The sequence below is a fragment of the Coregonus lavaretus genome (assembly GCF_964263955.1).
Source record: "Coregonus lavaretus genome assembly, contig: HAP1_SCAFFOLD_2734, whole genome shotgun sequence".
NCBI lineage: Eukaryota > Metazoa > Chordata > Actinopteri > Salmoniformes > Salmonidae > Coregonus > Coregonus lavaretus.
In genome coordinates this window covers 1-26,515 of record NW_028156326.1, presented here as the reverse complement: position 1 = coordinate 26,515, position 26,515 = coordinate 1, and the positions used below count along the sequence as shown (strand labels likewise).

General features: G+C 41.9%; 3 protein-coding genes across 3 annotated transcripts; 1 reads left to right on the top strand and 2 right to left on the bottom strand.

Moving 5' to 3' along the window:
- Positions 1 to 3,228: 3,228 nt before the first annotated feature.
- On the bottom strand, positions 3,229 to 12,951 carry LOC311126461 (uncharacterized protein). Its single transcript, XM_084200469.1, has 9 exons — positions 12,893 to 12,951; positions 10,190 to 10,236; positions 9,816 to 9,836; positions 9,395 to 9,667; positions 8,764 to 9,063; positions 8,228 to 8,515; positions 7,838 to 8,016; positions 4,642 to 4,740; positions 3,229 to 4,358 (listed from the first exon to the last, which is right to left on the bottom strand). The coding sequence occupies exons 2-9, from the start codon at positions 10,221 to 10,223 to the stop codon at positions 3,975 to 3,977; spliced, it is 1,578 nt and encodes a 525-aa protein (XP_084056595.1). The 5' UTR covers positions 10,224 to 10,236; positions 12,893 to 12,951; the 3' UTR covers positions 3,229 to 3,974.
- A 416-nt stretch (positions 12,952 to 13,367) lies between these two features.
- LOC311126462 (tubulin beta chain) lies at positions 13,368 to 21,598 on the bottom strand. Its single transcript, XM_084200470.1, has 4 exons — positions 21,458 to 21,598; positions 18,234 to 18,342; positions 15,834 to 15,944; positions 13,368 to 15,625 (listed from the first exon to the last, which is right to left on the bottom strand). Exons 1-4 carry the CDS (start codon positions 21,512 to 21,514, stop codon positions 14,568 to 14,570), a joined length of 1,335 nt encoding a protein of 444 aa, XP_084056596.1. The 5' UTR covers positions 21,515 to 21,598; the 3' UTR covers positions 13,368 to 14,567.
- A 1,886-nt stretch (positions 21,599 to 23,484) lies between these two features.
- Positions 23,485 to 26,455, top strand: LOC311126459 (flotillin-1-like; the record flags this gene model as incomplete). Its single annotated transcript, XM_084200467.1, has 6 exons — positions 23,485 to 23,527; positions 23,842 to 23,917; positions 24,058 to 24,148; positions 24,622 to 24,765; positions 26,057 to 26,176; positions 26,288 to 26,455. Coding segments are annotated over 6 exons (642 nt in total), but the record flags the coding sequence as incomplete, so codon positions are not given.
- Positions 26,456 to 26,515: the final 60 nt, after the last annotated feature.

Here is a 26,515-nt window from a genome sequence, read left to right as displayed (position 1 = left end):
GGGTGACCATTTGCTTGCATACCATGTTGGCTGACATCATTATTAAGAATATAATCATTGTTCTCTTCTAATGCAGGTCTACAAAAAACATGCCCTCCCATTCTAGCATTCTGACACGTTTTTCCCCTTATATTCTTAGTATTTTTTCAAGACAAACATTTCCTAAGTCATCACATCATAAGCATTTAATACCCATTCCAATGAACCTAAAAAAATAAACTGGTAGATGTGAAAATTGCAGAGGTGATTTTGTAATGGCTTTTGCGGGTGACGTGTACATTATTCCAGTCTTAGCCATACTAATATTGACAATGAGAATACCTCCTTGACTGCATGAACAGACACCAAAAGGATAGGATCTACAGTGCAATTTAAATATTACAGTATTCCTGCTGTTTCACAGGCAATCTACAGGTCAACATGCGGCAGTCGTTTTTGGGTACACTATAGCTGACAACAGTTATCTGCATAAGAAGAAAAAAGCGTAATATTAGTTAAAGTAGTCGTGATACTAAGAGTTCTTATGAAATGTTCAAGCATGTCTAGCGTTTTCCAAAAAACATTCTGAGGTGCTGATACTATCGTGTGATACTGTAGGTAGATGATATGTGATGCAAACGAGAGCAGAAGAGAAAGAGAGAGAAAAATAGGCATTTTACTGCTATTATGTCTCCTCAATCACTCAGTCTAAGGCATCTCCTATATTATGTGTATCAGTGTAACTACTGTGAACATAGTGAAAGGATAAATTACCCAACTCAGGGATATAAAATCGTGCATAACTTTGCAGTAAGAAACAGTATTGGCAATACACATGCAATATATCTAGGCTATATACAAGAGTGCTTGAAAGTGAGCTTTGGGTAATGTTTGTAAGGTAAGAATTGTAGATTTTTTTCTTTCTGTTTTTGTTTTTTTACAACATTTCAGTGCTAAAGCACAGATATTGCTCAAGATTCAATCAGAAATCAATCCCCCTTCAATTAGCTAAAATAGGAATGAGTTCAAATGTACCTCACCAGACCATGGATTCAGTAGCTTCTTACCTGACATGAAAGGGATAGCTTTAAAGATTAGGTGGCTTTTACATTGTCTTTAGTCAAAGTTGTCATTTCATCCTAATCCAATTCTAAATAATCAGTGCAAATTCAGCACCCATTGAACACAAATCTATACAATTGTAATACTCTACAAAACCAAGATAATAGCTGATAGAATATCAACAATCAAGTAGCTACATCATATATGATGAATTTACACATAAGATATTTTGCATTAAAAACAATTTAACCTTAATTTTCAACCAAAAAAAGGAATGTAGAATCATACTTGTATTTTGCAGGCATTATTATTTGCAATTAAATTCATTTAACTTTTTCTCATATTATATTTGTGCTTTTTCTTTCAGACATCAATCATGTCTGCCTTACTCCCTTGAATACCACTCACGGACATCCTAAATCGGTTACAACACGAGGTAGCGATATTGCTAGCAGACGCTGTCCCCAACAACAACTATGCCATATCCCAGAATGCCTCGGACCGTTACACCCCTTCATTACCTTTGTTTTGACCTTTGTACCATGATCATCTATACACACACCAATTATCGACATACAGAATGCCCTTGTTAATAATATGCAGAACCTGATCGGAGTAGAGTTGAAACCAGTGAGAATCCTTAGTGGAATGGTGTGTATTAATATGCTGTTACTGAAGCAAATGGACTGGTGATGGATGTCTTTGTAATGTATATTTGCAACAAATGGACAGATAGACATCGCTCACTGATGTTATCTGAACGGTTCTGCGTTTTTCCTGTTCAGAATGAATAGATTGAATAGATCCGTGATATAGGCCTATTTGACAGTACAATTCTAATAGAACTTAGACAATACAATAATCTTGAAATTTCAACAGTTCAGCAATCACGAAGTTGGATAAGAATTATGTTCTGTTTTGCATTGTGACTTTGCCGCTTTATTGTCATCTAGTCATGCATCCTCACCTATCTGAAATACAAGGCGTTAGAAAAAATGCTGTACTGAATTGAGATGAAGTAGCTACTGTTATTCGTTTAGAGTTTCTGGGTGGGATGTGTAGTTCAAATAAATGAATCTGACAGTACATATTGTGTTAAAAGGAAATGCGCAAACATTCTCCCATAAAGACCGTGATGAATGCAGCAGCAAATGCATTGAATCTTAATAACTTGCTGGCTTTGTTGGTACTCCATTCTCAGTAAGCGATGTGTTTTCAGTCTGTCAGGAAAGTTGGCTTAATCGTTAGCATTTATCAATTCAGCACTCAGTTCATTTTAGGCCGTGGAGTCAGGCAAAATAGTAATGAAAAAGGGAACGTGACATCATGCAGGTCATTCATTCTCAATAGGTCTGCCTTATCACCTTATTCTTCCACTATCACTCTTGAGTCTGTCTTTATTAAAGGGCAACGATCCAAACGTTCAGGTCCCGTCCAAAGAGATCATTGTCATGTCCGATCCATCAGAGAAGTTCTAGAAGTCCCTGTTCCAAGGCTTGTTCTGCAGTGGCTGGAGTTGTAATGAGAAACATGCCCTTATGTGGATGGGTTCAGAATGGCCTGATGTGAAGTTGCCGTTGTATTCGTTCTGGGTCATTTGTGTTGCAAGATGAGGGATGTAGTAAACATTTACTTTACTGGATGATGTCATCAAAAGTGGCAGAGATTGGACACCTTGTTACATACCCAGGGACACTACTAGCTTTCTTGCATAGAATGGTGTTATTCAATCTACGAGGCTTGTGTCAGTTAGCAATAATTATCTAAGAAGATCTTGGGGGTTTTAGCTCTCCAACTCTGTTATTCTATAGAGGCTATATGCTGAGACAAGCGCTTTCTCTGAGTTGGTGTTAAAGCCTTCTGCCGTGCCTGTACTTTCTGTTAATAGTGTCTCTCTGGATGTAATGAAATTGTAGCGGTGTAGGCCTATGTCAGATACTCTGGGCTTATGGTTGTCAGAAGCGTTATTTACCAAGATTTTTTTTGAAAATAAAGTTGTCTTTATTGGTTTTGTTAATCTAGTATTACAATGTTATTCATATAATTAAGTTGGTCTATTACCCTATGTCATACTTTTTGCTGCCATGTCTGTGTCCCCACATACAGTATCGGTGGAAGGAACATTCAATGCTAATAAGAAAGTTGGATCAAATATATTGTAGCTCTGTCAGAAATGTTATCATTTTTGTCATTATAGGAATTCTGGGATTCATTTTTACAGGATTTTTTAAATATTATTACTCAAATCTGTGTGCGCTCATTTCTTTTGGACATTGTAATCTTAATGCATTTTCATCAATTATCATAATGCACTTTCCCTTAGTCCACCAAGTTATCTTAGATATTATCTCTGAGTCTGTGGTTCTTAAGCATGCATGCACTACGCAGTCATTAATACTATCAATTGCCTCTTGGCCCAGCTAAGGATAAATCCTGGCTTTAAGTCTAATTTAAAAACATGTGTAACAGGGGTCAGTGTGCTGCTAACAGTTTAGCGTTCTCCACTGTCTGACTGCCCCATACTGGGCTCGAACCGGTAATCCTCTGCTTCACAACACACGTGACCGCCCTCTTTGACAACATTCCAACGGGTTGAGCCACCCTAAAGGTACCAATTGGATGGCTCCATCCGCGGCATTTCAAGGTAGCTGTGGAGTGAGCTTACGGTATGTTCTTAACTCCATTACACATGCATTTCCCATATGCACAGAATTCAAGTGTTCTAATGAGCTAGGGTCTTGTATTTGTTCTTTAGGAAGTCTAGTGCATTTAGATTGGCAATTTTTACACCAAGTGTTTTTGTGTAGCTTTAGTTTAAAAAAGCAGTGATCAGGATTTGGGTAGTGTCTGTGCGAGGGGGGAGTAATTGAGGCAGAAGAGTCAGGGTGTCCGGTGGTTTGTGTCTGACTTTTAGGAATAAAATGCTGGAGCTCTCAGGTGGTGGTGCTCTCTGCAGTGGCATTGGGAACCAATGGGCTGCTTGCTTTATCAGCAGGCTCTGGAGTGCTGACACCCATCAGGTTTTCTTCAGGGGCATCGGCCTCAGAGCGGACCTGGGTCACAGGGCTGGGGCTCATGGCCGAGTCGGGGGTCCGGTTGGCGCTTTGGTCTCCCTCGGGGATGACGGTGGCGGCCACGCTGTCAGAGTTGTTGAGAAGCAGCTTGTGGGAGGTAAAGGTCTGGGGTATGTCCGTCTCGCATTCGCTGTCCAACGGGAGGGCAGAAGAGTTGAACTCTACCCCCGAGTCGCTCATCTCCAGGAAGTTCTTGTCCGAGGAGAGAGTGTGGTAGCGGCCTGCTTTGGATACCTCTAGACCCTGTGGAAGGAAAGTAACGTGGGGGAGGAGAGAGTAAAGAAAGGTTCAGCAAAAAAGGAACATGAATGATTCATTTCCTATGTTTCTGCAAATGTAGATTAGGTACTGCTTGGCATGGAGACTGCTTATTTTATGGAAACATTGCCCCAGTATTTTTGTTTATGTCTGTCTTTATTTAAAACATTTGCAATTATAATGGTGAAATCTGTTTTCCTCGTGCAACTTAACATGTTCACCGGTAGGCCACTTCCCACCCTATAATGTTTCCCTGAGCCCTGCTTACCTTGATAGTGACCTCAGTGCTTTCTGTAGCATTGCTGTTGTCCCACGTAGACGCCAAAGTGGACTCCTCAGCGAACCGTGTATAGGCCTCTTGAACAACCTACCACCAACAACAACACAAGAGGGTCGTATTTTAGCAGGAACCCACGGCAAGCACATTACAGTAGCAATCACAAGTTCACTTCATCATGTATACTGCGCGTCATAAAAAACACATACAGGTAAATAGGAGTTGGCGCAAAAAAAGCACATGTACTGCACATGAAGCTCTTATATAGATGTATAAGTTCGTAAGGTGTGTATATATAGTGACAGGTTGAGAGACTGGAGTTGTTGGCGTGAAAAGAACACCCTGGAAGTTTAAAGGACCAGGCTTCAGGGAGCCATCGTACTTGAGGAACAGGGTATCGCATTCTAGTGTGTATGTCACAAGAGAGAGATGAGGTAGATCAATCAATTTTTATGTCGGAACGCTAAGGAAACTGCCTTTGCAGTCCCCACAGCAATCAGACAAGCTGTCCAGGTTTGTCGCCTAGTCTCCAGAAATCCATAATGAAGTGGGACATGAAGCCTCGCTACATCTTAATAGTGTCGTCTAAACATCCAGAGCAAACACCTTACAGGGGGATTAGAACAGTAGAGGCCCCTCGCATCATGTCACAATATATACATGTAAATTATCTACGGTACACCACTTTCAAACACAAAAATGTATAGCATCAGGTGTACAAAAATTACACAGACACACACATAGACACAGACAAATACAAATACAAACAAAGAGAAATGACACATATTTCTGTTGGGCTAGTAGCTGATTAAGCAATAGAGTTCCCCTCAATTTTTGGTAATCAAGAATACAATCTTACTTGGATGTACAGTGTCGCATACTTTGAATAGTTACTACAGTACTTGAATTGGCCCGGCTTCCCAAACCCAGATTAAGCCTGTAACTGGACTAAAAAGCATCCTCAACAGAGATTCTCCATTGAGCATGTGTTTTAGACCAGGAGTAATCTGTGTCCAGAGAACCCACCCAGTGTGTACTCTTAAACTACATGATGTCATAATGCACAACGCTCTTGATCGATGTACAGTAGTTATTTGATGCAGTAATGGATGTCTATGAACTCATCTCCACAGTGTTCCATTACTAGAGAACACTAATTGCTATAATACCATAGTGTATTTCTGTGATAATCTTAGTCCAGGTCGCAACTTAATCCAGTGTATTATACAGCCTAATCCCACATTATGTCTGTATACTCTTCATGTAGGCTACTGTAAGTGTGCTACTAACTAGGTGTACATATCCTGGTTCCTAATGTGCAATTCACAATGTACCACAGCATATAATCAAGAAAACAAGTGGTAGATCTAGTCCAGTATCACCAAGCCAATTGATATGTTAATCGCTACTGCCCCGGTCTTAGACAAACGCACAGTAGACACACACACACACCACACATCAGCACATACTCACACATACACATAAATACATGTTTACCTTGTAACTCCGCCCCCAACAATAATATATGTGCATATGTGCTTGAGAATAGCTGAATCGTATTGGACGGCTGCATCTGTATGCTTATTTGCACTGAGGCTATGACTGCAGTTATCATGAATTATCATGAATGAGTAACTGCAGTTATTTGTCAGCTTGGAGATTAGCGAAAGGAGGGAGGGGTGAGGAATGGATGGTACAGACAAATAATCACTGATGGTGGTATGAGGCCCACACAGCATAGTGACGCTATGACCATCCCCAGAGCGCTAGTACAAACACCAATACAGATTCATCCACTTAACACTACGGAATGAAACCAGAACACAGTTCTCTCACCAAGCAGAGGCTCCGTCGGAGGCTCCTTTAAGAGGGAGAAACGTAACCAAAGGCAAATCGTTAACTATATTTTCCCCAAACTTGTAATTAGGCTGACATCCATTGGGTGGACCAAATACATAAGGATTGAGATGAAGGTGATGGGTGGACAATGGCAACATTGTGGGCTGCAAATGTACAATATACTTAAAATGGCCACTGATGGATTCTGCAGTATGGAGTGCGTGATGATGTATGGGTGATCTCATTTTGTGACAATGGCAACATTGTGGGCTGCAGACAAAACACTTGAAATGACCACTATGATGGAATCTGCAATGTGGAGAGAGTGATGACTAATGATATATGGATGATCTCATTTTGTGTGATTCAAAGCATCACACATCCAGGAATCCGACATTGGGCAGACAGGTTTTGTTCCATGGTGAATTCCAGCGAATTAATTAAAGTAAAGGACCTTAAGTTTAATTAAAGATATTTATCTGAGGCTTATAGGTCAAGACTAAAGACGAACACTGAGGAAAAGAGAGCAGGACAGACAAAGGTACACACAAACGCTCACAAATACAGTTAGATACTGACATCTTTCTTTGACCATACTTAACATTTTACAAAATTACATTTTGGTTTCCTTACCTTGTAAGCAGTCTATCACAAGGTATGACAGCAACCCATGCTTTGGTTTTGTTGAACTTCTTTGCATTTGTGGCACAAATCCAATGCAAGTCAATGGGAACAACATTAACATTGAGTTATAAAACCAATTTTAAGATACTTTAGGATGATTTGGACATTAAGCGCGAAAATACTAATGTTGTTCCCATTGACTTGCATTGGATTTGTGCCACTAATGCTAAAAGGTTAGGAGTTGAAACAGTGGCCAGGTACACAAAACCAAAGCATGGATTGCTGTCATACCTTGTACATAGACTGCTTACAGGGTAAGGAATCCAATACGTCATTTTGTCAAATGTCTCACTATCCGTTTAAGAGGGGTTACCATCACCATTATTTCTCTAACAATCACTTTACAATCTGCGACCTGTGTAATAGGAATATAGCATTATCATTTTGGAATCATATTCAGCCATTGTCGCAGTGTGCTATGGTCTACCAGTATATTAGGCCTACAATCATAGGAACATGGTTGCAAAATATTCATTAATAACCAAAACATGAAAACTGTGCTATTGAAGAGACAATAGCCGATAATTGTTAGTAAATTAAGTGTTTTGACATGAGAATAGCATACAGATAATATAAAGCAAATGCTGTTTAACTATAGTAAAAGGGTTGGATCATGGTGTCTTAACGTTTTCACCCCTGTTGAGGAAGCGATACGGTGAGTTACCTTGACGAATGCGTCTCCATCCCCCTTGCCCGCATGCTGGGCAATGAAGGCAATTTGCCTCGCCTTCTCCGCCCGACGGCGCACGTTGATCAGGCAGGAGAGCAGGCACACCAGCAAGAGGAGGACCAGGAGGCCCAGCAAGGAGAGGATTGCAACATACAGCGTGGGTAACTTATAGGCTGAAAGAGAGAGGGAAGAAGAGAGAGAGGAAGGAGAAAGGAAAGACAAGAAAAGAGGAGAGGAGAGGTGGATGACCTGAGGCGATTGTGGAGAGTTCCAACATGAAAACAATAGAGTGAAATATAAAAGAAGAAGGGAAAGAGCATTAAAAGAGGTGATACATGGATCCATATGTTAAAGCCCTAATCTCCTCCCTGACCAACAGTTTACCTTCCACCTCCAGGAAGATGTTGGTCACAGGGAACCCCAACAGGTCTGTCACTCTGAAGAGCCCTATGTCACTGACCCGGACCCTCTCCAGAATGCACATGGAGCCTTCTACAGTCAGCCTGCCGTCCAGTGATGGGTCCACCGGCACCACTAGCTCTCCTTGCTCCAGTATGACCCGGTCCTTCCGGTCCCAGTCTGGAGTGTACAGGAGGTTGACTTTGGTGTGGTCCACAAACAGGTTGATCTTCAAAGTACTGCCATATGATAGGTGGACGAAGTTCTGGTGCTCTTTGGAACAAAGGGGAAAGATAAAAAGGACAAAGTTGTCAAACAATTCTGCTTGCTCTTACCTTGGCCTGTGTCTTTCAAGCTTTGTCTACCATATTTTGCCCACACCCCTAACCACAATTTAAAAACCCCTAGACCATGTATTATCTCCCTTCCATCTCTGACATTGACCACTCCCTCTCTGACATTGACCACTCCCTCTCGGACATTGACCGCTCCCTCTCGGACTTTGGTCTTCCTCATCTCACCTTTCACGTTCAGGCATGACCTCCTCCTGACTTTCCCGTCGCGATCCAGTACGGTGAAGCTTCCCTCGTCTGTCCCCCGCACCATGCTTAGAGTCACCCTTTTCTCTGACACACTCAGACGACCCTTGTACTCCTCCGCGGGGATGGAGGTCTGGTTGAGCAGCACCACCGCCGGTGGCTCTGTGGTCTGATTGGCCTGGACTTGAATGGGCCTGAACTCCAGGGTGATAGGGCCCAAGATGTCACTGAGTGGGATGTGGTATGTCTCACCGTATTTGACCACCTGCTCCAGCGCACAATCTGCCAAGGAGCACAGTACTATCACTCTGGGCTCAGGGGGAGTATTTTATTCCTATACAGTTGCACTTGCATCAGAACAGTGATCGTAATCGATTGCAGACCAAATGCAACTACCTCAACAATGCAAGAAACTCTCATTTAGATCGATATCTGCCTCTAAGGGTTACATTGTTTGCGCAGAGTTAGGATACAATCTTAGATAGTGAATGTATTAGATAAACAACGATATGAACAAGCATACAAACAGGTCGATTACAACGTTAGAAGAAAAGTTTGAAGAATTAAAAGAGCTGAAGATGATTTAACTGTACAGTAATTAGAAGAACAGTACCCCTGACGAGGAGGATGATGTGTTTGACATCGGCAGGCACCTCGGTGTTCTTGATCATGTACATGCCCTCGTCCTCCTCCCCCACATCCTCCAGGATGAGGTGCTTGAGGGAGTTAAGCTGGGCCCGGTGGCTCACCACCCGCCCGTCCCTCATCAGGACCACCTCGGCGGTGGGGTTGGAGGCGGGCTTGAAGAGAACCTCAGTGCTGTCTAGGGATGGGAGAGGGATGTGCACATCTTCGCCAAAAAAAGCAATCTTGTGTTCTTCTTTGACTGTAAAAGAGGTAGAGATTGATAAGGGTCCTCAGAGTTTAAGGAATAATATGTCAGAATCAGGGAAAAGTTACTGATGGTATTCATACTCAATCTTCAGGTTTTGACAGTCACAGACAAACAAACGGTAGATCATGCATGACTTTACCTTTCAGGGATGCAGTCAGAACTGTAGAGTAAAATAAAGGTTTAGTTTAGCATTACAAAGATCCTTCAAGAAGTTAGACATTCTTTGTTCTGCTGGAAGAGAAACCACAGAACTTGGCAAATATCACAAAGCGTTTGCAATGTAAATGCCCTACATTCTCACTGCCAAAAATAGAACTGCTGTCAACAATATCAAACCCTCCATAAATTAATGAAGGGAAAAACGAAAAAAGGAACAGATAATAAATGACTCTACCCATTTTGTACTCATGTGAATAAAATCTGATATAATAATTTGACTGTGTCAAACTTTGCTTTATGCTTGTTCAACCTCTCAACCTAAATCCCTGGTAACTAATTCTCCAATATGCTTACCACTGCAGAACACGGCAACAGCAATTCTTTTCATCTTGATTGAATCTCTGAAAACACAAAATAAAACATTGTTTTTTTTTCCAGCAGGATATTGCTTATCTAAATATGGATTTAATTATTGTACATGCATGCAGAGTATACAAATACCTTTCAAACTAAATTGTAGAGATATGAAGATTAACTAAACATAATAGGGTATAGTTTAAATCTGGACATTCAGAGCTCATATTCAATAATCTACTCCCAGTAAATTCTACTGTAACTGGAGGTAAAAAGCCATTTAAGACAAGGTGTCTGCAGTGGTATTGAGATCATTTCCTGAGGTTAACAGGAGTGGCTTGTAGTTCCCCATGGCATTAGTCAGCTCTTTTGTATGATGATGAGGCTGACCACCGTTAGACTAGAGTGGACATGAGCCTAGGCTTAGACCACCATTCTGCCTACAGTGACAGGACATGGGAAGGGGAAGGAGTTAAGTGGCTCCAAGGATCCTAGTGTACAACCATGAAAGAACACAGAGTGCTGTTTAATAAGCATTGTCTCTTTCAGCGGCATAAATGAAGAAATTACAGATTACAGAACTGGCTCTTCCCTATTTGTATCTCATATTCAGGACACAGGCTGAAAATCAAAGTGTTGCCAGAGTTTTGGAGGCAATTGATTTCCAATGGGTTGTATTTAGTATCCGAGAAGAAGGACGCTATTCTATGTTCGAGTAAAGCTTGCCTTGAGCCTGTCGCATGCAATAACAATTGACATCAAAGTCTATTTGAGTCTATTTGACAAATGCAGAGTTAAAGGTGTTCACCCCAATTTCTCGTACATATCTAATCACTTTGACGTCCCCTTGTCGCTTTTCCTCCACTACACACTGTCGCGCGCGCAGCATCCTCTTTCTTGTTCTATCTCTCAGTAAAACAGTGTGCAGTCTATACACCCGTGGTGTGACAAGGGTGTGTCACGCTCCGCTGCATGGGCTGTCCCAACAAGATAATACACAGCTGTGGTAATGATGATGACTATACTGCTCTGAGACTATAAGACATAGAGACTCCTCCTAACTCGAGTTACGATTTCTGTCACCCGTGTGGATTTTGGCAAAGCTCGCGCTCTCTTATTTTGCGCGCATCACACAGTACACACTCACAAACCCTCCCTCACTCGCCCCCCGACCCCCCGTCCCCGTCCCCCTTCGCACAAGAGCAACTGCCATTGAAAAACCTGTATTCTCTCTTCAGTACAGTGAGTATGTGACCATACCAAACACTTACTCAGCGACTATGCTAAATTTACCATCTGTCGTTCCCATTAATTACGTAGCCTAACGATTGGGTGTCCTGGCAGGGTGTCTACACATTAACGCATTGGGCAGGACATCAAACAAATAATGAAGAATCACTAATTTCACATTCAACTACCATTCGTTCATCAATTACATAAACGATTGAGTGGGGAGAAAACGAAACCTCCTCATATTGTTTGTTCTAGTGTTCATTGTAAGGATATAGCCTACAATCTGAAGATGCAGAGAGGCCGTTCAACCTTTCGAAATAGCATAAGTAGCCTATGAAATGCTGCCTGGTGCCCAACATTAGTCATTTTCTATTATTAGCCTTTGTTTATGGGAAGTGCTATACTCTACATGTAAAATAATCATGATCTTTTTATGTTTTCTAGGTGAAGATTAAGGTAATTACTGTCATCCTACCCGATTCTGCTGCGTTATTACCAGTAACACGCCCTAAATCACGCATATTAGATATATCTGTTAGACATGCATAAAAAAACAACCAAATTACCAGCCAGCAAACGAAAAAACGTCAAAATTTAACCCATACATTTCCCGGTTAAATAAAAAACCAGTAGAACTGAGCAGATATCAATGAATCATAATTCGATGCTGGTAAATACCTTTCAGACAGGCTTGGATCCGAAAACAGCAAAGCGGATGGGCGGGGTACAAGAAGTAGGGTTTTCTGCCAAATTTTGTTTTTTTCTTCTTCTTAATATCTTCCCCCTCTCCCTCACCCCCAACCCGTCAAAGAAAGGGACTTCAATGGTGTTACGAATCGGGATAATCTGGACAGCTTCGGTAGTTGTCGGCTTGTGGTCTATTAATGATCGGTGGAGCTCGTGCAATTTCGTTAGAATCCGGACTCCGGAGGTTCGGGTCTGGAAAGCTACCACTGGTATTCATGTCGGATTATGACTACTCGTTTCTGATTGGTTTGAAGGGCGTGCATTATTTCCCTTTATAAACTGGGTGGTTCGAGCCCTGAATGCTGATTGGCTGACATATCAGACCTTATACCACGGGTATGACAAAACATTTATTTTAACTGCTCTAATTACGTTTTGCTAACCAGTTTATAATAGCAATAAGGCACCTCGAGGGTTTGTGGTATATGGCCAATATACCACGGCTAAGGCCTGTATCCAGGCACTCTGCGTTGTGTCCCACATAAGAACAGCCCACATGCTGACTAGACCCGGCGCGCGCGTGCACTCACGCATTATCATTTTGTCCACCTACACAAGACGCGATCAGGACCTGCAGGTTGAAATATCAAAACGAACTCTGAACCAACTATATTTATTTGGGGACAGGTCGAAAAGCATGAAACATTTATGGCAATTTAGCTAGCTAGCTTACTGTTGCTAGCTAATTTGTCCTGGGATATAAACATTGAGTTGTTATTTTACCTGAAAGGCACAAGGTCCTCTATTCCGACAATGAATCCACAGATAAAACGGTAAAAGTATGTTTTCTAGTAATCTCCTCCTTAAGGCTTCTTCTTCTTCTTTGGACTTTATATGGCGGTTGGCAACCATCTTTAAAGTGCATTACCTCAGTTCATCTTTCAATCACCCACGTGGGTATATTTTATTTGTCTGTCACTGTTTATGCCCTTTTGGACCCCATCATCACAGACCCAGGCGGAGGAATCTACATATTATAATCTAGTGTGTTAGACAAGGTAGCAATATTTGTTTTCAAGTGCTTATTCATATTTATACTCTTTTATAATCTTGTTTTACAAATCTAACAGTTTATTGATTTGATATTTGTTTCTATTTAACTGATTTTCAAAATGTTAAATGCAATGGTGTTACAGTAAATGTATTATTGCTTCATTATACCACAATATTATTTTCCTTCCAATAATAACACCAGAGAGGTTTTCTAAAAATGACTTTTTATTTCTCCACAGAGGCACCTTGCTTTTCACTTTCTCAGAGATACATTTTTTAATAATCAGAATAGAAAAAAGAAGAAAAAAAAACATATACAAGAGAGTTGCAGGTTCAGCCCTTCATAGTGCAGTACAGATGTCAACAATACCTGACACTATAGCCGGGTTTGGACATATAGATGACCTGGCTTGGACCTAAAATAACAATGGCATCTATTTGAATAGTGGTTCAAAATGTAAACAAATGTACACACACATTTGCAGAGGTTCCTTCAGATAATTTGTTTCAAAACCTTGCTATGGTCAAATGGAATGAAATTCCTGGACCTCTCCCCATTATGTTCCAGTTCCACTATCATTGAGATTGATAATACTGGTAGAACCCAAAACATTGCCATGATATTGTTGTTTGTTATAAAGCTCCATTGGCACTATCAAACTAAATCCATTAATTCATTTCATCCCACCTTTGTCTGTGTCATCCTGTATTAGCGGACGTTGGTTGGCGTCCGGGTGAGGGTGGCTCCAGGTGGCACAGACACATTCATTAAAGTCAGGCAAGAATCAAGCCCCCGTTCAGAAGTTAATTAATCTGATCCCAGATCTGTTTGCCAATGACATGGCAATGACCATAGAAGTTGGAGGCAAGACAGCACCAACAGATCTGGGACCAGGCTATAAGATAACCATAGTCTCAAAATCAGAACTCCATCTGTGGGGTGAGAGGTCCTGTAGTGCTTACATGGTCACATTCACATTTATTTGTGACATGATTAAATGCAAAATGGCAACAACAAAAATAACACTGAAAATAACAGGAACAATCTTTTCATAGGCACAGGCTTCTACTTTAACTTTCTTTTAACAATTTTGTTTCTTAACTTACTCATTTATTAATGGTGTCACAGTAAATGGAATGCAGACTGTGTCTGGTTTATTTGTTCATAATGCTGCTTGTCACTCCTCTCCTCCTCCCTTACTTACATTCATTCTCCCTTGTCCAGTCACATTCTTCATTCATTCTGTTCTCGTTGAGCCATTTCAGCCATTTTCAGATTTGATCCTCCATTTCTGGGCGATTGGTCTCCTCCTCTCCGGTTTTCTTTTGGCACTTTTCTTGTTTTCCTCTTTTTGTGGTATTTTGTTATTTTCTTCCACCCCGCTCGTGTTGCTTCACTCTGTCTTTAAGCATCCTCCTCAGCCTCCTCCTCAAACTCACCCTCCTCCTCAGCGGTGGCGTCCTGGTACTGCTGGTACTCAGACACCAGGTCGTTCATGTTGCTCTCTGCCTCAGTGAACTCCATCTCGTCCATGCCCTCTCCGGTGTACCAATGGAGGAAGGCCTTGCGGCGGAACATGGCGGTGAACTGCTCAGAGATACGCTTGAACAGCTCCTGGATGGCCGTGCTGTTGCCGATGAAGGTGACTGCCATTTTGAGGCCTCTTGGAGGAATGTCGCAGACGGCGGTCTTGACGTTGTTGGGGATCCATTCAACGAAGTAGCTGCTGTTCTTGTTCTGGACGTTGAGCATCTGCTCGTCCACCTCCTTCATGGACATGCGGCCACGGAAGACAGCGGCAACAGTGAGGTAGCGACCGTGACGCGGGTCACATGCGGCCATCATGTTCTTGGCGTCGAACACTTGCTGGGTGAGCTCCGGCACGGTGAGGGCACGGTACTGCTGGCTCCCCCTGCTGGTGAGGGGGGCGAAGCCGGGGATGAAGAAGTGGAGACGGGGGAAAGGCACCATGTTGACAGCCAATTTACGGAGGTCGGCGTTGAGCTGTCCGGGGAAACGCAGGCAGGTGGTGACCCCGCTCATGGTGGCCGACACCAGGTGGTTTAGGTCTCCGTAAGTTGGCGTGGTGAGTTTGAGGGTACGGAAGCAGATGTCGTAGAGAGCCTCGTTGTCAATGCAGAAGGTCTCGTCTGTGTTCTCTACAAGTTGGTGAACCGAGAGCGTGGCGTTGTAAGGCTCCACCACAGTGTCCGACACTTTAGGGGAGGGCACCACGCTGAAGGTGTTCATGATGCGGTCGGGGTACTCTTCACGGATCTTGCTGATGAGCAGGGTGCCCATGCCCGAGCCAGTGCCCCCACCCAGGGAGTGGGTGAGCTGGAAGCCCTGAAGGCAGTCGCAGCTCTCAGCCTCTTTCCTCACCACATCCAGGACTGAGTCCACCAACTCTGCTCCCTCAGTGTAGTGGCCCTTTGCCCAGTTGTTTCCGGCACCGCTCTGACCTAGAAACATAGCAGGAAAGGAGGGACATGTGAAGGAGAAAAGGGGAAGTAAGAACACCTCAAACCCTATTTTACTTCAAAATGACAGGACTGTTTCATAATATGTATTTGTATCACTCCGTTTCATTTTCCTATGTGTGCTAACTAAAAGTGATATGTCCCTTACATTTCCAAGCAGTGCTAAACTCAAACCCCTCTCATTCCTTACCAAACACAAAGTTGTCTGGTCTGAAGATCTGTCCGAAGGGTCCGGATCTGACAGAATCCATGGTGCCGGGCTCCAGGTCCACTAGGACAGCTCTGGGTACATACTTGCCACCTCCATGAGAGACAAAGATAGAGAGACACACACCAGCTCAATACTGCAGGGAACAATAGGTTATATGATGTCAAGGGGAGTGGAACTCCTGTCTGTCCACCAGGGGGAGGACATAATATATCACGTCCTGTACACCTCCATTAGTCCACGAATTATGTGATCCTATTCAGTATCCCCTGCCACATTGAGATTTTCACCCATTACGTTACATTATGGATAGAATTTAAATGAATCTCAATTTCAATAGAATAAATGCATACAGTGGGGAGAACAAGTATTTGATACACTGCCAATTTTGCAGGTTATCCTACTTACAAAGAATGTAGAGGTTTGTAATTTGTATCATAGGTACACTTCAACTGTGAGAGACGGAATCTAAAACAAAAATCCAGAAAATCACATTGTATGATTTGTAAGTAATTAATTTGCATTTTATTGCATGACATAAGTATTTGATACATCAGAAAAGCAGAACTTAATATTTGGTACAGAAACCTTTGTTTGCAATTACAGAGATCATACGTTTCCTGTAGGTCTTGACCAGGTTTGCACACACTGCAGCAGGGATTTTGGCCCACTCCTCCATACACACCTTCTCCAGATCCTTCAGGTTTCGGGGCTGTTGCTGGGCAATATGGACTTTCAGCTCTCTCCAAAGATTTTCTATTGGATTCAGATCTGGAGACTGGCTAGACCTTGAGATGCTTCTTAGGGAGCCACTCCTTAGTTGCCCTGGCTGTGTGTTTCGGGTCATTGTCATGCTGGAAGACCCAGCAACCACCCATCTTCAATGCTCTTACTCAGGGAAGGAGGTTGTTGGCCAAGATCTCGCGATACATGGCCCCATCCATCCTCCCCTCAATACGGTGCAGTCCTTCTGTCCCCTTTGCAGAAAAGCATCCCTAAAGAATGATGTTTCCACCTCCATGCTTCACGATTGGGATGGTGTTCTTGGGGTTGTACTCATCCTTCTTCTTCCTCCAAACACGCAGAGTGGAGTTTAGACAAAAAAGCTCTATTTTTGTCTCATCAGACCACATGACCTTCTCCCATTCCTCCTCTGGATCATCCAGATGGTCATTGGCAAACTTCAGACGGGCCTGGACATGCGCTGGCTTGAGCAGGGGGACCTTGCGTGCGCTGCAGGATTTTAATCCATGACGGCGTAGTGTGTTACTAATGGTTTTCTTTGAGACTGTGGTCCCAGCTCTCTTCAGGTCATTGACCAGGTCCTGCCGTGTAGTTCTGGCCTGATCCTTCACCTTCCTCATGATCATTGATGCCCCACGAGGTGAGATCTTGCATGGAGCCCCATACCGATGGTGATTGACCGTCATCTTGAACTTCTTCCATTTTCTAATAATTGCGCCAACAGTTGTTGCCTTCTCACCAAGCTGCTTGCCTATTGTCCTGTAGCCCATCCCAGCCTTGTGCAGGTCTACAATTTTATCCCTGATGTCCTTACACAGCTCTCTGGTCTTGGCCATTGTGGAGAGGTTGGAGTCTGTTTGATTGAGTGTGTGGACAGGTATCTTTTATACAGGTAACGAGTTCAAACAGGTGCAGTTAATACAGGTAATGAGTGGAGAACAGGAGGGCTTCTTAAAGAAAAACTAACAGGTCTGTGAGAGCCGGAATTCTTACTGGTTGGTAGGTGATCAAATACTTATGTCATGCAATAAAATGCAAATGTATTACTTAAAAATCATACAATGTGATTTTCTGGATTTTTGTTTTAGATCCCGTCTCTCACAGTTGAAGTGTACCTATGGTAAATTACAGACCTCTACATGCTTTGTAAGTAGGAAAACCTGCAAAATCGGCAGTGTATCAAATACTTGTTCTCCCCACTGTATATGTATGTTTACATATACAGTACCAGTCAAAAGTGTGGACACACCTACTCATTCAATTGCTGCAAAGAAACCACTACTAAAGGACACCAATAAGAAGAAGAGACCTGCTTGGGCCAAGAGAATGCCAAGAGTGTGCAAAGCTGTCATCAAGGCAAAGAGTGGCTATTTGAAGAATCTCAAATATAAAATATATTTTGATTTGTTTAACACTTTGTTGGTTACATGACCCATATGTGTTATTTCATAGTTTTGATGTCTTCACTATTATTCTACAATGTAGAAAAGAGTAAAAAAAAAAAAAAAGAAAAATCCCTTCAATGAGTAGGTCTGTCCACATTTTTGAGTGGTAGTGTATGTACATGTATGTGTAAGCACCAAATACATTCTTCTGTTGAAAGGTTATTTGTAACAGTAGAGGGTGTAGATATGCTACCTGAAGCCTCGTTGTAGTAGACACTGATCCTGTCCAGCTGCAGGTCGCTGTCTCCATGGTAGGTGCCTGTGGGGTCGATGCCATGTTCATCGCTGATCACCTCCCAGAACTAAAGAGGTCAGATCAATAAAAGTCAACAGAGAGGCTTGAATTGACACAGGCCAGCACTGCTAAAGTACAGGTTGTGCTGAGTGGCTGAACTACCAACATCATGTAATAGCCCATTCCCTTGTGTGGTGGTGTGAGGTCAAGTGGTTGGGAAGCTGAGCTAGTAGTGTATATTTGGTTGTTGTTACTATATTATTATATTAGAAACGTAATGAAAAAATGACTATTGCTGTAAAGATGAACATGGCCATATACCATATATGGTATCCTCTACAACACATCACTTACAAAATACCATGCAAGACAAACTATTATGTTAAGTTGAACCGTATACCATATGGATATTCAATACATTACATCATTCCAAAACTATTCAAAATGTCTCCCAGTGGCATTGTCTATCCTGGCACAGATGTGTGCTCTTGACTTCCCAGCTATCACATGGGTGAAAAATTGCTGTCGAATTCTCTCAGGGAGTGTAGAAAGCAAACGTGGGCATTAGCTCAGAAACTACCCTCAGTTCCATCCCTCCTGAGGCAAATTCAAGAGATAATTACCTTCGCAGTCACAAGACATTGAGCAGTACGTTCAAAATCGCATTTGCAAGCCTGGCCTCTAGCCCTAAATACCTGTTTCTCTTCCTGAATTAGTGCTTTCTAGCTAGGCTACAAAGAGTCCCCCTTGTGTAATGTACAGTATGATCACAGTTGGTGTGTGCTCTGCTGTATTCATTAGTTCAGCTTCACAGTCACACTGCAAAGCCATAGTCGGTCGGCAGGTAGTCTAGTGGTTAAGAGTGTTGGGCCAGTAACCGAAAGTTCACTGGTTCGAATTCCCGAGCTGACTAGGTGAAAAATCTGTCAATGTGCCCTTGAGCAAGGCACTTAACCCTAATTGCTCATGTAAGTCGCTCTGGATAAGAGGGTTTGCTAAATTACTTTAATGTATTTGGTATTTTGAAGTCTGTATAGTAGGCCTATGTGTGGATGTGAGTGTGTGTGTGTGTGGTTGTGTCACTACCACTGGTGTCACTTTTCTGACATGGGAGGCTGCAGCAATAACAAGGGATTGGAGTAATCTGGATAAACATCTAGCCTTGGAGAGGAAGCCAAGATCAAGACATGGCGTAAAGAGCTGCTTAAAACAACTGTACGTATACTATAATAATAATATGCCATTTAGCAGACGCTTTTATCCAAAGCGACTTACAGTCATGCGTGCATACATGGGTGGTCCCGGGGATCAAACCCACTACCTTGGCGTTACAAGCGCCGTGCTCTACCAGCTGAGCTACAGAGGACCACTACTATACTAGAATAAGACCGTCCATGAAGATTCATTCTAAATGGCTAAACAAGAGCGCGAGAGACGCAATACTCTGTAGGCTAACACATAAGCAGGTAAAGTATAACCATCCCAGAGGAATTAGACTACTGGGACAGATTGATGGGGTGAGACGTTAAGGCGAAACTTCGTTAAGGAAGTGGCACAGACTGTCACATGAACTCAACTGACACTAATCTGAAATTGAGAGAGAACCTTGTGTTATATCATACACATCTTGATCTTTCACTCCACTTTGCCATACATTCTTTAACCCCACTCAATATCAAGAAAGATGAGTGAAATGGCCAATTCTTGTTCACCATGCTAATACAAATTCTCATTTAACACATCAACAAGTTAGGGCTACAAAATTAGGCTAGAGACACACTCCATTTCCATTCACCACAAAGGGTAGGGCTGAATAGATTTATGTAGCTAACCAGAATAGACAGCATATTTAAAGAGAGTAATTGAGGCCTTGTGGATATTAAATTATGTTGATTACATTTCACTGGCCCACTGGACCCTCCATGGCGGTGTTCCCAAATGGTGTTGTGTAAAATAACTAAGTTGTGGATAGAAACATATAGGCTACACTAAAGCGTCAACTCGGCTCTTTATCACAAGCGTTAGTCATTTAAATGACGTCATCTGCTCTCATAGTCTACCGCTTGTTCATATCCCTCCCCCTCGCCCAGAAGCCCCCGTCACAGTTGTTGGCATTCGTTCCTCTCCCCTGCCTGCTTCAGCAACTTTCCCCTTTTTTTCTTAAAGGGCGTTTATTCAGCTCCAACAAGACAACAGTTGAGTGTCCCCGCTATTCTACTTAAATCACCATTGTGAAATGACCATCATAGCGTTAATAATGGTTTATTTTACTGGTCTATTATGCGCACTCAGCCAAGAGTCGGCGTGTAAATGCGCAACAGGGCATGCGTTTTTGTTGTAAAAAGCCCATTACTCTTTTAAAGTTTGACTTGTGCCACTGCCTAAAGATGATTCAAGAATAGTAGTCTATCTAGAGATGTAAATGTATAATGCAAGGGAATACTGAGACTAAAATGATAGGAAACCTTGACTTGGCAAACCACAAAGAAAACGAAATAAATTGTCTCGAAAATTCTATCTTTGCGCATCAACATCTGTAAACCAAGGGGGGTGAACTATATGAAGCTATAGTTTTTTCCACAGTGTCATAACTGTAGGACTAAGTGTATTTTGTAGTTGTTTTATCATTTGTGTTTTAAAGTCTTCATTTTAGACATCTGTTTTTCGTAGTCTATTGAAGAGAAGGCAATTCCAGACACAAAAACAATGAGCGTGGCAGAGAGAGAGGCCAGACAGAGGGACACAGCCACACGCCCAGCGAAATCATGTCTCGATAGACCCGTTATCTCACTATAATAAAATAACTGTCAGCGTTTTTCCAGTTGCGCTTTCTTCTACAACTATTTCACATTGGCAAATGATACATTTATATCCCATAATGAACAAAAACGAAGTAGAAGCTTTTAAACATGACTGAAAAGGGGCCAACAAAAGGGATATTCTTTCCGGTCCTCTTCATCCATTGAGAGAACTTTAAATGGCCATCTCATGTTAGAAAAAGAGACCATAACGGAATATTATGCATTGAATGTTTATCATTTAGGCTAAGTGGAACATTTCAACTTAAAATACACATAGCCTAGAATACAACTTTTTGTCTCGATTAGCAACAAATGGTACAATGCATTATTGATTAATTCCCAAATGTAAGCCTTGTTCATTTAAGTTTTCAAGATTCTTACCTTGGCCCCAATCTGGTTACCGCACTGACCGGCCTGAATGTGTACGATTTCCCTCATTCTGTATGCTTATTATAATAGAAAATACAAGAGAAGAAGTGGTGTGCTGTTATGTCCACACAGTTGACCCACTGACCACTGTGAAGTACGTGGATGCCACCTTTGAGCAAGGCGGGACAAAGATTTATACGTCTGGACCGTGGCCAAACCGAGGTTTCGGACACCCAATCTTGATTGGCTGAGGAAAGAAAGTCTAAGTCTAAAGGGTTTCTCTGCCGTAATGAAAGGGGCCGGAAGTAGAGAGGGAGTGCCGCGTCTCGTCCTGTCATCACTGTCCTGTTGGAGCCGGCCATGGAATCAGCGCACTTGCTATAAAATATTTTCTAATGTATGACTTGCCTGCCATGCATCCTGTAAGAATCCTATAGAATTGGCTATTAATGCAAAAATGTTTTGTTGGATAATAATTTTTCTCCTATTAGATGTGAAAATAGTCCCTATAATAAAAAATAAAAAAGTGATATTATGTACAGTAATTGATTACCTGAAATCAGATCAGCCAAGACAAATGACTGACATGTTGATAACCTTACTACAATAAATGCAAATATGTTCATCATCCAAAATATGAGTTTTAAACAAATATAATTACTATGCAAAATACAATCTTCTGCTGTTTTGTGATAACATATCATTGCCAAATGTAGCATAGATACATGTGTTGTGCTGATTACCCCCAGTCACTTCACTTGAGGCCTTAATAAGACAATCATTCAATGGGGTGGTTGCATGAAGCAACACATTCAAGTACAACCTGTCACATTGGTGCCATGACCGAGATCACAGCAGATTGGCCTCACTTGAAAGAAGTTTGGTTGCCTTCAGAATGAGAGGCTATGGGTAGACAATTTGAGGACACACACATACATACACACACACATCCTCTCTCTCGCACCGCTTTTCAAATAGGCATGATGCCTCCACATCCATCTAATGAGGCACTGACACAACAAAGAACAAAAGGCAACTACATTGCATAAAGTCAATAGCTTTGTTGAAATAGCTAAGTAATTCGATTTTGTATCCTAAATGCTAAAGTATTTCACACTGATCATTGAATGAAATCCAATTAATCACCGCACCACCAGATGGCGATAGCACATTTTGCAATGGGCGTGACACGATGGATAGACGCTTTTGACGGGAAGAGCTATAACGGGACAGAAGCATCATATATACACAGTCATTGGACAGACGATAGCAAGAATAACACGGCTGTACTTTGAGAGCAAAACAAGTATTGTTGCAACGCATCTATCTATACATTTGCATTCTGCATTAGTTCATTCTGTGAAATTGGTAAGTGAACGGACATATTTTGCCAAATCCTTCGACTGATTTGATGCATCTCGGATTGCAACATATATAAACATCAGTGGGGTCTAGCAAAAATGATAGTGAAATTGGATACATTTGTATCATTGCTAACGAGTTGCTACACCCCTGCATGTTTTATTTATATCCTATTTGCATGTGTGTTGATACATGTGTTGATACAGTACATGAGCGTGTCTTTCTATGCGCTTTATTAGCAAAATGTCCTGGGTGGGCTCGTGATAGAAATGCTGCGCAACATTTACGCAGATTCAATTAGCTGCCATTGATGTCTGGAGAGCTTTCTCAAGGCTCCTGCCCCCTTGGATTTTCATGGGCATGTTACAATAGTTCTGATACTGACTACCTGCTCAGATTCAGATTAAATCTTAAATTAAATATCTTAAAAATGTAGTCACATTTTGTTACTTACAGCAGCTATACAAATTATTATTATTAGACCTACTGTATAGATTTCAGTCAAAGCTGTCATGCATGGCTGATGAATTACAAACGCTTGAGCAAAAGGCCAATGTAAGACTCTCCAGTAACCCACTGTCAGGCCCATTGCCCAGCATTGGAGCTTGGTATATGAAATTGTGTAATTAAATGTTGTGTGTTGTTTTTTGTCTTTACAGCATATGAGGAAGAAAAACATGTTCTACACGTGTGGTCCAAATGAGGCTATGGTGGTATCAGGTCCATTCTCTAATCCAGTGTTTCACAACCCTGGTCCTTGAGTAACCCCAACAGTACACAGTTTCATTGTAGCCCTTGACAAACACACCTCATTCAACTCATTGAGGGCTTGATGATTAGTTGACTAGTTGAATCAGGTGTGCTTGTCCAGGGTTACAATAAAAATGTGTACTGGTGGGGATACTCGAGGACCAGGGTTGGGAAACACTGTAAACATGTTACATTAAAGAGCTGTAGGATGGTAATAATACTCTCATGCATATCTCCCCCCCCCCCCCCCCCCCCCTCTCTCTCTCTCTCTCTCTGTTTCTCAGGGTTCCTCCGGTCTCCTCCAGTAATGATTGCTGGAGGCAGAGTGTTTGTGCTTCCCTGTGTTCAGCAGATCCAGAGGTAAAGTCTCTTTTCCTGTTCATATCTGCAAACTCATATGATAATAATCTGGCCATGTATAGCCATCTGCCATTGTTTTGGGATATCATAATACAACATTGTGGAATGACTATATCTCTCCCTCCTTTTCTCTCTCCCAGGATCTCCCTGAACACTCTGACGCTGAACGTGAAGAGTGATAAAGTCTACACCCGCCATGGGGTTCCCATCTCGGTCACTGGTATTGCCCAGGTTTGTCTCTCCATCTTTCTTCTTCCTCTGTCTCCATTTCGTTCTGAGCCAATGTAAGTACACTATTCTGTCACATCACCAGTCATTTAAACATGTTTAGACACCCTAGTTTTGTACACAAGTGTAAGGGCTTTCTTTGATTAAGTATGTATCAAGTAGACCATTAAAACCTGCCATCTGTTTCACTTATATCATTCATTTATATATACATTGGCATTAAATACCTCACTCTCTTGTGCTGTGGACAGGAGAGAGTAACCTTGCCTGTTCGAGTGTTAATACAACTACTACTGCTGTGTAGTTGGGTAGTGTACAGCAGATGCTTCTGTGCACACCTGAGTCGTGTTCATTAATCACCAAAAACAGACTAAAACAGGGAAGGACTACCTGAATTTGCTCAGAAATGCAAGTTTTCTGTTTAAAAAACGTTTAAAAATGTTATTATGCTATTATGTTTTCTCTCCTCCCTCCAGATGAAGATCCAGGGGCAGAACAAGCAGATGCTGGCCGCAGCCTGTCAGATGTTCATGGGGAAGTCGGAGGGCGAGATCGCCCAAATCTCCCTGGAGACGCTGGAGGGCCACCAGAGGGCCATCATCGCCCACCTGACTGTGGAGGTAAACTTAACAACACGAGAGGGCGTGGGTTTTGACCTTTTTAGCACAGCTGTGCTGCGGTCGGAGGTACAAGGCGAAGCCGAGTACCGCCGACTACCCAATCACAATGCTTGTTTTGACTAACCCGTTGTAAAACAACTGTTTTGCAAGATGTCACAAACAGATCTGGGACCAGGCTATGTTATAGCAGCTCACTCATTTTAGTGCAATATAGAAACATTTCGGCACTATTTGCCTTCTTCATGGTTACATGAGGTAAACTGAACAGCATCCTTACTAGCCACATCCACAGTTACAGTTACAGTTATAGTTATAGTTATAGTTATAGTTATAGTTATAGTTACAGTTAAAGTTAAAGTTAAAGTTACAGTTACAGTTACAGTTTCAGTTACAGTTACAGTTACAGTTATAGTTACAGTTACAGTTACAGTTACAGTTACAGTTAAAGTTATAGTTAAAGTTACAGTTATAGTTACAGTTACAGTTACAGTTATAGTTATAGTTATAGTTACAGTTATAGTTACATAAACAGCACATTATAGCAGCTTACTCATTTCAATGCTGTAAAGCCATGACCAAAGCCAAGAGCTATGGCCCTACGTATTTATTTGGACAGTGAAGCAAAAACCTTTAATTTGGCTCTATACATTTGGATTTGAGATCAAATGTTTTAATGAGGCGACAGTACAGAATGTCACCTTTTATTTGGGGGAATTTATTTATGTATGTACCATACTCAAAACAGCATATTGCATGGTAGAACTGTCTTGTGACATACCATAATAAACATACCATAACAAACAGACCAAAACAAACAGACCATAACAAACAGACCAAAACAAACAGACCAAAACAAACAGACCAAAACAAACAGACATAACAAAAAGACCAAAACAAACAGACCAAAACAAACAGACATAACAAAAAGACCATAACAAACAGACCAAAACAAACAGACCATAACAAACAGACAAAACAAACAGACCAAAACAAACAGACCATAACAAATAGACCAAAACAAACAGACCAAAACAAACAGACCAAAACAAACAGACCATAACAAACAGACCATAACAAACAGACCATAACAAACAGACCATAACAAACAACACATTTAACAGTTGTATCAGAACCATAGTCATATGGATATCTATGTATGGCTATGTGTTCAACAACTCGTACATAGTAACATGATGGAGAGGGAACACTGCAACTTTTTACTGTCATGATAATTACACTAAACAAAAGTATATCAACATCGGCCCAAACTCTGTTATTTCACCCCCTCCAGGAGATCTATAGGGACCGTAAGAAGTTCTCAGAGGAGGTGTTCAAGGTGGCCTCGTCCGACCTGGTCAACATGGGCATCAGCGTGGTCAGCTACACGCTCAAAGATGTTCACGATGACCAGGTGTGCATTCTCTCTCTTCTTTCAATGGAGACTCCATTCTTGCAACTGGATAAATAATGGACCCTAAACTAAAAAGTAACCAATGTTGTTCTCTTCCTCTCTGTGGTTCAGGACTACCTCCACTCCCTGGGGAAGTCCAGGACCGCCCAAGTGCAGAAAGACGCCCGCATCGGAGAGGCCCAGTTCAAGAGGGATGCTGTGATAAGGGTGAGCCACCGCTCCCTTCTCTCCACTCTCTCCTTCTCTATACCTTCCTTCTCTTCTTCTGCCCTTTATCCTGTCCCTTGCTCTTCTTTATTTCTGAATTCTCCATCACATGTTCTTTCACTTGGTTTTCCC